Genomic DNA, 12,082 nt, shown 5'->3' with positions numbered 1-12,082 from the left:
AGCCTTGGCTGTCTTGGAACTCACCATATAACCAGACTAGCCTAAAACTCAGAGATCCATCTGCTATTGCCTCCCAAATGCTGGGATTAAAGGCATGTACCACCACAACTAGCCACTGTTTTGGTCTTTAGAAACAGGGTATTGCTATAGCCCCAGCTGGCCTGGAACTTCTGATACCACTACCTTAGCTTCCTATGTGCTGGCTGCAGCCATTCTTTTCCCTTTTATTTTAAAATTATTATTTTATGTGTGAGAGTTTGCCTCATTTTTGTATGTGCACCATGTGTGTATGTATGGTACCCTCAGAGGCCAGATGATGGCATTGGATCCCCTGAAACTAGAGTTACTGGTGATTGGGAGCTGCCCTACGTGGGAATCAAACCCAGGTCCTCTGGATGAGTAGCTGGTGCTCTTAACAGCTAAATCATCTCTCTAACTACTCTGGATCTTTTTGTTTGTTTTTCGTTCTCTGGGTTTTTGTTTGTTTTTCAAGACAGGGTTTCTCTGTGTAACAGTCCTGGCTGTCCTGGAACTCACTGAGATCTGCTTTCCTCTACCTCCCAAGTGCTGGGATTAAAGGCAACCACACTGGATCTTACTAAACTGGGAGCACACTTTGCTCAAGGATGCATTTTAGCTTTTCTGCAGCTTCTGTGTGAGCCTTCCTGCCACTCAGAGACAGTGCTCTATGTTTTTCAGCACTTGGTGGCCACCCTCATTCATTTATTGTCTTGCTGAGAACAGGTGGGCTCTAGGCAGTGTTGGGCAGGGCTCATGGGAGCACAGAGGGATCTGAGTACAGATGTCACCCAGGAGCTGTCTGGTGCACTACTTGAGGCTAGACCAGCTTACTTAGTATGGAGGCCCCACCCAGCTCCAACGGTGGGCAGTGTCCTAGAAGCAGTGTGCCCAGCACAAGCTGTACTGCCATCAGTCCTGACTCAGCTCCTCCTTCACTGCTAACCCTGGTGGAACTTGGGCCAACACTTGATCTCTGTGCCTCCATTTTCATGGCCATAAATGGGCCTTGAAATAAGCAGTCTCGTTAGTGTTTCTTGGTGGGGTGGGGTAGGTGGGGTTGAACTTAATGCACACCAGATGCTCAATAATCAGCAGTATCCTAGAGGTGAGGCTGTCAGTCAGGTACTGACTGGTCAGGTTGTTACCCATGCCGTTAAGCTGGAGTGACAACCTCAAAGTAGCCAAAAGCTTAGGCTATAGGTGACAGTGGAGATGAGCTTCAGAAAGCCTGTTACTTGGCCCTCCCAGCAAGAAACTGATAGTTCATTTCACTTTCAGGGCAGCAGGTGGTATGAGACGTGGGAATATGGGTCACCTCACACGGATCGCCAATGCAGTTGTACAGAACCTGGAGCAGGGCCCAGTGCAGACCCACATCAGTGAAGTCATCCAAGGTAAGCCGATTACTTTCCTCTCCTCTGCCCTCTGTCTTTAGCTGTTGTAACTACACTGATAGGGGACAAGCCATGCAGCCTTCTTAGTGTAAGCTGGGTGTTCTCTTCATGAGCAGACATCTGTAGAGTATGGGAGATTCAATCTACCAAGTTCATGGTTGAATGCTGGGCTTAGAAGCCAAGAACCAATCACCAGGCTCTCTGTGCTCATGGGTTGCCCAGAGCCGTGCCTTCCCTAGAGGTCCTGCTTCACCTTCCTGCTTTGTTTTCAACTCAGGCAGTTTGGAGGGCTTTCCGACTATCTGTATCCAGAGACCAGCAGAAGCAGACCCTAAAAGCAGGTTGTAGTCACCAAGACTGGAACCCTGAGCCCTACAGGGTGGGCAATACCATTCTGGGCCCCGAGCAGAACATCAGAGCCCCTGCCCTCAGCCATGGTGTCCACGCTCTGTGCCCCCTCATGCATAGCCCTAAAGCAGGGCACTCCTCCTTAACTCTTTCATGTCCTGAGCGCAGTGTAGCTGCGTGACGCCATTCTCATCCTTATGCCACACTCTGTCATGTGGCCTGAGTGCACGAGTGAGGGGAGAACTGGGTGAGGGAAGGAGAGATTGCCAGCAAGCCTGAGTAGGGTATACCGGATCCTCTGTAGCCCGGTGAGGATTGACAGGCAGGTGGCCTCAGAGATGTCTGGGAACTAGTTTGTACATAAATTTGAGATGATTCTTGCTCAGCACCCTGAAAAGGTAGTTTTGCTGCACTAGGGATAACTGTGGGTTCCGTGCACAACACTTGTGGCTGAGGATGGGCAAGCTCTATGTTTGGCCCCATTATCCTTTGTGCAGTACCTCCCCGGCAGGTATGGGGTGAGGAAGCTCTAGGTGGTGCTCCCCATGGCCCAGGCCCAGAGGAATTTCTTTCTCTGTGGCATCTCAGGTTACCTGCCTGTCCCCTTCCTTCCTGGTTCTACTTCAGTAGTCTCTGGTGAAGTTGAATTTGCTGCTTCATGATCACATCTGATGAGGAAAGAACAGGGCAGAAGAGTGAGCAAGCTACAGGGCTCCCTTGTAGCTAGAAAGGAAAAACAAATGGGTGTGGAGCCCAAGACAGGACAGTTTAGGGCGTGAGGGATGAGCTGAAAGCTCTCGGTCCAGATGCGGCCCAGGTGCAGTAGGAAGGGGGCTGCTCCAGATCCTTAGGGTGGACTCAGAGTTCTCATGCCACCAGGCATGACAGCATATGCTCTGATCCCAGTACTCAGGAGGTAGAGACACACATCACAAGGAGTTTGAGGTCTTCCTGACGTACATATCGAGTTCCAGGACAGCCAGAGTTACATGGTGAAACCCTGTTTCCCTATAGCCTAACCCTCTCTGAGGATGGGGGTGGGGGGGAAGAAGGTCGGGGGAGTGTGATGGGAGGGAGAGAGTTGAAACTGGGATTGGTATATAAAATAAGGGAGGCAGAGACAGGCAGATCTCTGAGTTCTAGGGCAGCCTAGTCTACAGATCAAGTTCTGGGACAGGACTACCCAGAGGGGGGGCGAAAAACTGTCTTGAAAATCCAACTAACCAAGCGAACAAACAAAAAGAAAATATATTGTCAATATATTAAATTTATTTTTATGAATTGCAAGTAAATAAATAAATCAACAAAACTCTCATGCCCCTGAGATGTCTGTAAAACCAAGGTGAGCTCTGTTCAGGGTTGCTATAGTCTCAGGCCCTGCAGGACATCTCCCTCCCTTTTGCTGTATGGGCTTATCAGCAGCCCCGGTTTGCCTCAAGACCATAGAAGCATACTTGTCCCTCTCTGAACCAGCGTTTGCCTGCCAGCACTCCTGAGTGCCCTGCCCCGTGCACACAGATCCCAAGGACTTACGAGGTAGCACTTACCTTGCAGGGCTCCCTGCAGATTGCCGTGGGCGCTGGGAGAGCTTTGTGGAAGAGACACTGATGGAGACCAACCGCAGGAACACTGTGGACCTGGTGAGGAGGCTGGGGCTCCTTCCCTGGCACAGCTGCATCTAAGACCACTGCCAGTCCCATACGCCCGCCCGCCCGCCCGGCAGCACTTCACCTGGGCATGCAGTGCAGCCTTTGACCCCAGTCTGTACACACCCTTGCAGTGTCACACCAGAGCTGGCTCCCTGAGGAGCTCTTTGCAAAGCTGGTGTTGTCGCTTCATCTCCTCCCTCCCGCAGCTCTAGCTTTTTTGTGAAGGACTCTGTGCTTGGGATCCAGGGTATTACCTGGGCCAGGAAGGCTGGGCTTCCTTTCAGGAGGCCTTGGCCTCACTTGGCATCTCCTTGCAGTAAGCTACACAGGCCCACAAGTGCCAGAAGGTCGGTGTGTAGGAGGGTGCTGGGGGGAGACCCAGGCTGGGCTGGGTGGGGCCTGGGACTCTGGCTGGACTGACTGGGTGGGGTCTGGCCAGCTCACATGCCCACCCCATCTGGCCTGTGTTTTAGGTGAGCACTCACCACCTTCACTCCTCAAGTGAGGACGAGGACATTGAGGGTACTTTCCCTAACGAGCTGTCCCTTCAGCAGGTGAGGGCATGGCCGGCACTCTGCACCCTGCCGGGCCCTTCCGGAGCCTGTGTCCTTGGTAGTGCTTAGTTCCCATGACATTGCATAGCAAAAAGAAAAAGTCACTCATCCCCAAGCATATCTGGGGGAGAGGGAGGCCTGGGGGGACACCCCCAAAGTCACATCACTTTGGTGAGACTCTGGGGACACTGAGCTTGAAAGTTGGGTAAGGAGTGTTCTTCTTCTGTACACAACTGCTCAGCGACTCTGGATATTCGGCGGGAACAGTCACTACCTACTTTGCCAGAGCCCCTGAGCATGAGAGCTCTGGCTTCCAAGGAGCAGCCTCCAGGCTACAGCTTGTGCCATAACAACTTCCTCTCCTCCCAGGCCTTCTCTGAGTACCAGATCCAGCAGATGACAGCCAACTTTGTGGATCAGTTTGGCTTCAATGATGAGGAATTTGCAGACCAGGATGACAACATCAAGTGAGTGCAGACACTCTGGAGGCTCGGACTCCAGGTTAACGAGCCCTTTTCCCTAAACTCCAAGTGATCTTGCTGGGAGTGAGGTCCACTGTTCCTGAGGAGATAGCGAATGTCTCACCTACTGTCTGAGGGCAGCCAGGCCCACCGGACCAGAGGAGGTACTGAGGGCCCTTGTTCTTACAGTGCCCCATTTGACCGGATTGCAGAGATCAACTTCAACATTGAAGCCGATGAGGACAGCGTGAGTGATGGGGGCTGCTGCAGCCTACAGGGCATACATCATTGTATTCCCTTTGCTCAGATAGCTCAGGCTACACCCACAAATTGGTCCTCGTCACAGGTGGATGGGACCATGGGGGGCCCTGGCCAGTATATTTGTGTGTCAGGACTGGGAGGCACCCCTTCATGGGAGTTGAGAGCAGAGCTTCCCACCTTGCCTTCTCCCATACTGTCTGTCAGCCTTGTCCTGTGAGCTAAGCCCCTCTGGGGGCTATCTGAGACCAAGGCTTCCTCAGGTTCTCCAGACCCCAGCTCCTTATTCGGTCTTACAGCCTAGTGCAGCTCTGTTTGAAGCCTGCTGCAGTGATCGAATCCAGCCCTTCGATGATGAGGAGGAAGAAGACATCTGGGAGGATGAGGAGACTCGATGCACTGCCCGGGTGATGGCCAGAGCCAGGTATGGGGTTCACTCATTCTCCCAAAGCCTCCTCCAGTGAGGAGCAGGCACAAGACTAAGCACTGGATATCCAGATGCTGAAAGTTCTCAGACACCCCGAGAGGCAGTGACTCTTCTTGTAGAGACCAGACAGAGCAGAAGCTGGTGGGAGCCAAGCAGTGCTTATCTGGATACCCTGTGCCCAACCTTTCCTGGCCCCAATTCCTGAGCTATCATGGGCTCCAGCATTGAGCATCTAACCAAGGCTCACCAGGCATCTACTACCTTTGTGTCTGCCCAGGTTTGGAGCCCCTCATGTCTCAGAAAATTACTCAAAGAATTCCCTGGAGCATGGCGTCCAGGACAGGAAGACTGGCTTAGCAGCAGCTAGGAATATGCCTGGACTGACCACTCCTTCGTCCCCTACCCAGAAAGAAGGTCCTCGTCCAGAGAGTGATTCAGAAGGTAATACCTGAAGATTCAGCAAGGGACATGGGTATTGGTGATCTGACTTGTATGTCTTAGGAGCTCCCCTTGGAGCCATGTGTTTTCAGCTGTCAATGACTTACACATGGATTCATGAAATGTTCTGGGAGGTCTGACCATCATGGGTGGGATTCTGCTCTCCACTGAATCAAGAATATGGTGTTCTTACTCCCTTCTGTTGTGGTACCTGCATTCTGCATCTGCATCTGCACAGCTGACATCATTGTTAGGGAAGGCATACCCCCATATAATCTGTATGCTGTTGCTTGCCACCCCTCAGGTGTACTCAGTAGCATAACCCACCACATATACTACCTCTTAAGGAGACCCCTTTTATTGCTTCTGCTTTGGGGGTGCTGAGACACTCAGGACATGGGCAAGGAGCCAGCTTTCTGTTAGGAGTTGCCAGCACCTTAGCTGGGGCTGACAAGACAAGAAGCTGCAAGGCCAAGGGCAAGAACACCTACAGTAGGGGCTCCCATGCCAAGGTCAAGGAGAGAGCAGAGTGCCTGCGATCTAGGTTAGGACAGGTGGGATAGTACCTACTTCGTGCCATCTGCCTTCCTGGAGGCCGGAGGGGGCCTCACAGGTACCTTGTGTAGCACCACGTTAGCAAGCAGTGACACCCATACATGTGCTCTATTGCAGTGGATAATTTATCAGGACCCTCGAGGCCCTTGCACTCAAGTGTTACTGGGTCTGAGGTCATACTGCCCTCTGCAAAGGGCCGGTAGGCACCACTTGGGGAGTCCTGCCAGTTCTGATACTTCAGACAGAGAGGACTCCTCTGGCGTTTCTTAGCTGGGAGCATCTTGTATTCCCGCTGAGCACTGTTGATCCCTCTACCCATCTCCGTGTGATGCCGCTTCTCCCTTGCCTGTCACATACTGGGCCTACCTGTTCTTGACTGCTGTATCTCCCCCTGGCAGGTACTACATGGACAGCAGTTTTTGATGAGCCAGTGAACCCGATGTCTGCAGCCCCAGGAGCTGCGAGGGATGTGGGTTCTAGTGTATGGGCAGCTGGTCCCTCAGCTCCAGAGGAGAAAGGCTGGGCCAAGTTCACCGACTTCCAGCCTTTCTGCTGGTAACAAACACATCAGCATGTAGAGCTGGGCATGTTGGGTACTGGGACCAATGTTGCCCCATGGGCTCAGTTTGTCCTCATCTTTTTTTGTAGCTCGGAGTCAGGGCCCCGGTGCAGCTCACCTGTGGACCACAGCCATGCTGAGGGTGGACAGAGTCCAGGCCCAGAAAAAGCCTGTGAGTAGCAGCAGCTCAGACACCTGCCTTGACTAGTTCCCAGGCCTAATGCAGGGAAATGGTCAGGATCCCAGGAGTGACTATGCCTTAGTGGTATTGGGGTCCATATATAGTTGTGTGATCGAGTTATCATGTATGGATGGAGGTCTTCCAGCATTAGGGATACAGGGGAGAGCATCATGGCCATTAGGCTGCCCTCAGAGCCCAGGGGTACAGCCCAGGTCTGTACCCATCTGCATCCTTGAGTCACACGGTTATGTAGATGAGTCACTGATGGAAAACCAACATGGAACCCATTCAAAACCTTGGTCTCCAAGATCTCCTTCCTAAGCAACTAAGCCAGGTCAGAAAGTAAGGAGTGTGACAGTTGTCTCACAAAGTGCCTTTCCAGGGTGTTAGGCTTGAAGAATCTTACTCCTCTGAGAAGAGCACCCATGTATCCTATTTTGTGGAGTGGGGGGGTGGGGCAGTCCACATGGGGGGTTCATAGCAGTCCTTGTGGTTGCCGTGAACATGCATATGCACACGTGTAACACTCATGAGGCCAATGGGAGCTGTTTCTGCCTCTCGAGTTACACCTGGGGATCCCTCGGGCCATGGTCCTGTGCTCTCTGGCCCCTCTGCCCTCACAAATATCGCAGGGCTCCTTCTTTTGCAGTTGGTCCTACCTCGCCTTGTGCCTGGAATGTGTGTGTCACTAGGAAGGCCCCACTGGTAGCCTCTGACAGCAGCTCCTCTGGGGGATCTGACAGTGAAGACGATGAGAAGGCGGCTGGTGCTGTGGAAGCTGTGTGCACAGGTCATGGTGGGAAGGCCTCCACACTGCCCAGGACAGAGGAGGCTGCTGCCAGCAGGTGTGAAGAAATGGCAGCTTTGTGTGGGGGGGGGGGGGGGCTTATGCAAGTCTCTGGTGCTATAGCCGCTAAAAGCCAGGCCCAGTTGCCAGATCTCAGCTCTCTGAGAATAAGTGGCTGCTGGGCTGGAATCCCTTGCTGCTGCCCCAGTGGCTAATGACCCTGTGAAGCCGTCTCTAGAAAACACAGTGCCTATGGGGAAGGCTGGACTGAGGGCACGGGACTTCTTTAACAATAGTGCATGTTTTCTGTTTTAAGTGATTCAGAACAGAACTCCTCAGAAACTTGAGAGGGAAGCTTCCACTACTGAGGCCAGTTACAGAGAATACCTGGTTTCCAGGCTCTGGGACTGGCTAACCTCCTTGGAGTTCAGGGTTGTTCCAGACAGTGGAGAAAAGGCCTGCAGCCCTTAACTTTCTATAGGGCAAGCTCATGACTCTGGGGCTGGCCAGCCCTCCTTTGCTGCCCTCTTTCTAGTAAGGTGCCCTGTATGCCCACACAGTAGGATAAAGCATTTCTTAGGATTGGGTCTGTAGTCTGAGCCCTGACTGGAAGCTAAAAGCAACTCACAGGTGGACAAGCAAAAGTTCCCATGAAGTGACTAAAGAAAATAAGACTGTCATATCCTCCCTGCAAAGAGGCCAGCCCTTCCCGCAAAGCCAGTCCATGGTTGCTGGTTTTTCTTCCCCTACTTTGAGTGGTTAAGATGAGAAGATAGGACCAAGGTGTTGTAGGAGTTACCCAGTGACTCCCAGCACTCCCCAGAAGTAAGTCCCTGGGGTCCAGCAGTGAGCTGATGTACCTCCTGGCATTCAGGTGTTGAGGCACAGGAGCATAAGAAGTTGCCTGTTGACCAAGATCTTGGACATGGCTTGCATCTGTACAAAGGCCCTGAGGCAGAACCTCCACCTAAGTTCAGGGTGCAGTAGAGGAAGTCCCAGGCTGAATCCTACCAGGAGACAAGATACTAATCTCACAAAGCTCTTGACCTTAGCCCCATGTGTGAAAGGATTTACATCTGCTCTGAATGAGTATCACCGTGGGCTTCCCAATCTTGTTCCTGCCTACACTTCCAAGGTTGGCTTGTACCTGACAGTTGGGCACAAGCCAGTCTGTACAAGGTCCACCATCAGACCCTAGATTCCACCAGCCCATACCTCCTCCACAAGTAAAGTATGCCCTGCCCAACACCCTATGTGGTTCTAGAAGGTGTTCTGTGATATTGGAGCTTAAGTGTTTCCTTCAGATAAACCGGGAGCTCATCCAGCTGGAATCCATTGGTTGGTGTAACACAGTGGTTCTCAACCTTCCTATTGCTGTGACCCTTTAATACAGTTCTTCATGTTGCAGTGACCCCAACCATAGTTATTTTTTTAGTCATTCATTTTTATGTGCATTGGTGTTTTCCTGAATCTATGTCTGTGAGAGAGTGTCAGATCCCCTGGAACTGGAGTTACAGACAGTTGGGAGCTGCCACATGGGAGCTGGGAGTTGAACCTGGAACCTCTGGAAGAGCAGCCAGTGCTCTTAACCAACCGCTGAACCATCTCTCCAGTCTCAAAGTTATTTTCATAACTGCAATTTTGTTACTGTTATGAAGTATAATTCTAAAGGAATCATGACCTACAGGTTGAGAACCAGTGTCCAAGTTGGGCTCATGAGAGCATATTCTGTGCCCATAGTCCCTGGCTGTGGATGTCCAAAGGTCACCAAGCCCCTGACCATGTATTCTCAAAACCACAGGCAGGACACAGTCCTAAAGCCAACACTATACTCTAACAGATTTGCAGAAAAGTAGAGCCAAGACCCAGAGAGGGGCTCCCGTGGTCATTGATGTGGACGTGATGCAGTTAACCAAAGCCTAGTCTAGAGCTCCATAGGTTGAGAGTACACACAGGCTCACTTGTGAATCTTGCTGTGCTGCCTAGGATGGCCTCACCCACCAATCCACAGCCCTCCTTCCTCTACCTCTGTAGTGCAGATTATAGAAGTATACCACTATGTCCATCTAATAGCCTGACTTAAAGTTTTAGGATTACTGAGATTTGCAAAACCATAGCCCTCTTTTCCTAAGTCCTTCCTAGGGGATCACTTTAGCCCTGCTGAAAAAGTCAGTCTGCAAAGTGAGCCCTTTCCAAGGCCATTCTCAAAACTTGCTGGATAGCTGCATCCCTGTCAGGTCTTACTCAGCCATTAGAATTCCCTCCCCCTCTTGCCCTGTATCTCATCTGAGCACCCCTGCCTGGGACAGTTTTGTTGTTGTTGTTCTGCAGGCCAGTGGACCCATCTGCTATTTGTGGCTAGGCTAGCCTTGGGTATGAAGACCCTCAGTGCCCAGATAGTCCTTCCCCTACCCCACCGCCACTTTCTAAAAAATTCTTGCTTCATAGTCCTGGCTGGCCAGGTACTCTCTATGTAGCCCAGGCTGACCTCAAACTCAGTGACCTGCTTACCTGTGCCTCCTAAGTGCAGGGTTAAAGTTAAAGGCATGTACCACCATGCCTAGCCCTCTGGGACTCCTTTGATAGGGTAAGGATTGAGTTCAGTAAATGAAGCGCCACAATTGTCAGTGTTTGAGTGCTGCTTGTAGGATGAGGTCACAGTAGTCGTGTGGATTGTCCCACCGTTGGGGACTCAGGGCTGCAGAGCCACCTGGCTGTAGCTCCTGAGTCATCCCACAGACGACAGGAGCAGAAAGGGGCTATGTGCGCTGTGCCCATGCCCTTTGCTGGATCAAGCCACTTGACTGGTGTTGGGTATGACATAGGCAGCAGTGAGGTTGGGGCACCGACAACTGAAGCCTATCTGCCACACAGGGCGGAATGTACGGAGAGCACTGTGTTAGCCCCTGTCTGCCCTGCATCTCCGGAAGTGATCATCAGCCCTGCTGTGGCCACCACAGTACCAAGCGAGGCAGGCCCCCGCCCAGCCTCCATAGTCGTCTCTTCCTCGGTGGCTGCTGCAGTTCCCCCAGGGCCAGTCATGGCAGTAACCACAGCGGCCCCTGCCACAGTTGCCACCTTGGAAACGATGACAAAGGACAGGTGAGTGGTTTGGCCAAAGAGGGTAGGGTGGGATTGGATGACCCCAGGAGCCCACATGCTCCAACTCTGCCCCTTCCCATTCATGCAGGAAGACAGATGCCCTTCCAGAAGGAGCTGCCTTAAATGGTCCTGTGTAACTGCTGCCACCCAGCTGTGGCCCACCCTGGTCAGGCTGCTTCCTTTATCAAGAAAACTACCTGGTGATGCAAATTTTTTTTAATTTAACTTTAAAATAAATGCTGCATTTGGTAAAGCTGGCAGTTGGAACCAGTTGGATGACCCAGCTCACATCTCTCCTGCCTGCCCTTGGTCCCATTGAAAGACAGGGTGCACCTGGCCGCCCCCAGGTCCAGGCCTTGGTATGGCAACGAAGCCCCCAACATGCAGCGTCCACCTACAGGAGTTGGGCAGGGAACAAGATCCTGAGGTGCCAGCACCATCAGATGGGCAGGAAGGGTGTGATCTCCAGGCTCTGGTTTCACCTGTATTTTTTAACGCATGGAGGAAAAGCCGTTTTTTGCACTTTGTCCCCAGCTACAGCACAGGGTCTCCCTTGCTCAGGGCAGATTCAAAGGCCTGAGTTGGAGAGACTGGATTCCCACAAATACATGGGGGTCTAGTACTAGTTTGGCCACATGAGGTCAAACCCCAGTTCTAGCTACCCAGGGAGGTTCTGGGAGCTGGCATTGAATCAGGCTGCAAATTTTGACTGCCTTAAAAACAAAAGACCCTCTGGACCAGATGGGGTTGTCTCTGACCAGCAGGGCAGACTGGCTGGCATGCTTGAGTGAGTGGTTAGAAGTGCCTGGTAGTAGCCAACATCAGACAGAAAAGAGTGGACACAGAGAGCACTGGGAGGCTCAGAGACAGGGCAGGCCCATAACGTCCAGGAAGAGTCTAAAAGTCTATGGCTTTTTTGTTTTTTAAATGTTCTGACTTCCTGACAGGGCATCCAACCCCCAATAAAAAGTATTCTTACTGACAAAGTGTGTATTGTTAAGCTGCAGGTGCTGAGCCCAGCCTATGTGGACGTCTTTGCTATCCCCAAGTTCATTCACAGTAGTTGGGTCTCATGTTGAAACAGAAATGGAAAGCTCTACCTGAACAGTCAGACGAGTGACACCCATTTTGGGAAAGCTTGCCCAGCCCGGGAAGTGCCTCTGACTAAGGGTTGGTCACATTCCTCCCTCCCAGCAGCATCTTTGCTTCCATCTTCATTGGGTCCCTGTCGCTCTGCCCCTGGCCTCTGCCAGCATTCTCCTGCTCAGGTAGTAGTGCCTCAGCTGCTCCCCCAGCTCTGACTCGAGAGCAGGGCTTTTCCTCCCCAGAATGTTCTTCTGATGGATTT

The 12,082-nt window shown here is 52.0% G+C and overlaps 1 protein-coding gene across 9 annotated transcripts in view; it reads left to right on the top strand.

Annotated features, from left to right (window-relative positions):
- Ppp6r2 (protein phosphatase 6 regulatory subunit 2) overlaps positions 1 to 11,716 on the top strand; it is a 78,613-nt gene extending 66,897 nt beyond the window's left edge. For 7 of the 9 annotated variants that reach the window (XM_040753979.1, XM_040753976.1, XM_040753977.1 and 4 more), the window contains 12 exons: positions 1,300 to 1,415; positions 3,318 to 3,403; positions 3,886 to 3,966; positions 4,336 to 4,433; positions 4,617 to 4,674; positions 4,985 to 5,109; positions 5,390 to 5,553; positions 6,504 to 6,660; positions 6,754 to 6,836; positions 7,495 to 7,690; positions 10,507 to 10,734; positions 10,823 to 11,716. In XM_040753979.1, the coding sequence (XP_040609913.1) occupies positions 1,300 to 1,415; positions 3,318 to 3,403; positions 3,886 to 3,966; positions 4,336 to 4,433; positions 4,617 to 4,674; positions 4,985 to 5,109; positions 5,390 to 5,553; positions 6,504 to 6,660; positions 6,754 to 6,836; positions 7,495 to 7,690; positions 10,507 to 10,734; positions 10,823 to 10,871 (1,441 nt within the window). In that variant the 3' untranslated portion in view covers positions 10,872 to 11,716. Of the gene's footprint in view, positions 1 to 1,299; positions 1,416 to 3,317; positions 3,404 to 3,885; positions 3,967 to 4,335; positions 4,434 to 4,616; positions 4,675 to 4,984; positions 5,110 to 5,389; positions 5,554 to 6,503; positions 6,661 to 6,753; positions 6,837 to 7,477; positions 7,691 to 10,506; positions 10,735 to 10,822 lie in introns of those variants that run through there. The other 2 variants (XM_040753980.1, XM_040753981.1) reach the window with 2 other exon arrangements.
- Positions 11,717 to 12,082: the final 366 nt, after the last annotated feature.

This window comes from Mesocricetus auratus, unplaced genomic scaffold (assembly GCF_017639785.1).
Source record: "Mesocricetus auratus isolate SY011 unplaced genomic scaffold, BCM_Maur_2.0 Super-Scaffold_100010, whole genome shotgun sequence".
NCBI classification, from domain to species: Eukaryota; Metazoa; Chordata; class Mammalia; order Rodentia; family Cricetidae; genus Mesocricetus; species Mesocricetus auratus.
Note: the sequence above shows the minus strand (reverse complement) of the source record. Positions and strands in the feature narration are given on the sequence as shown.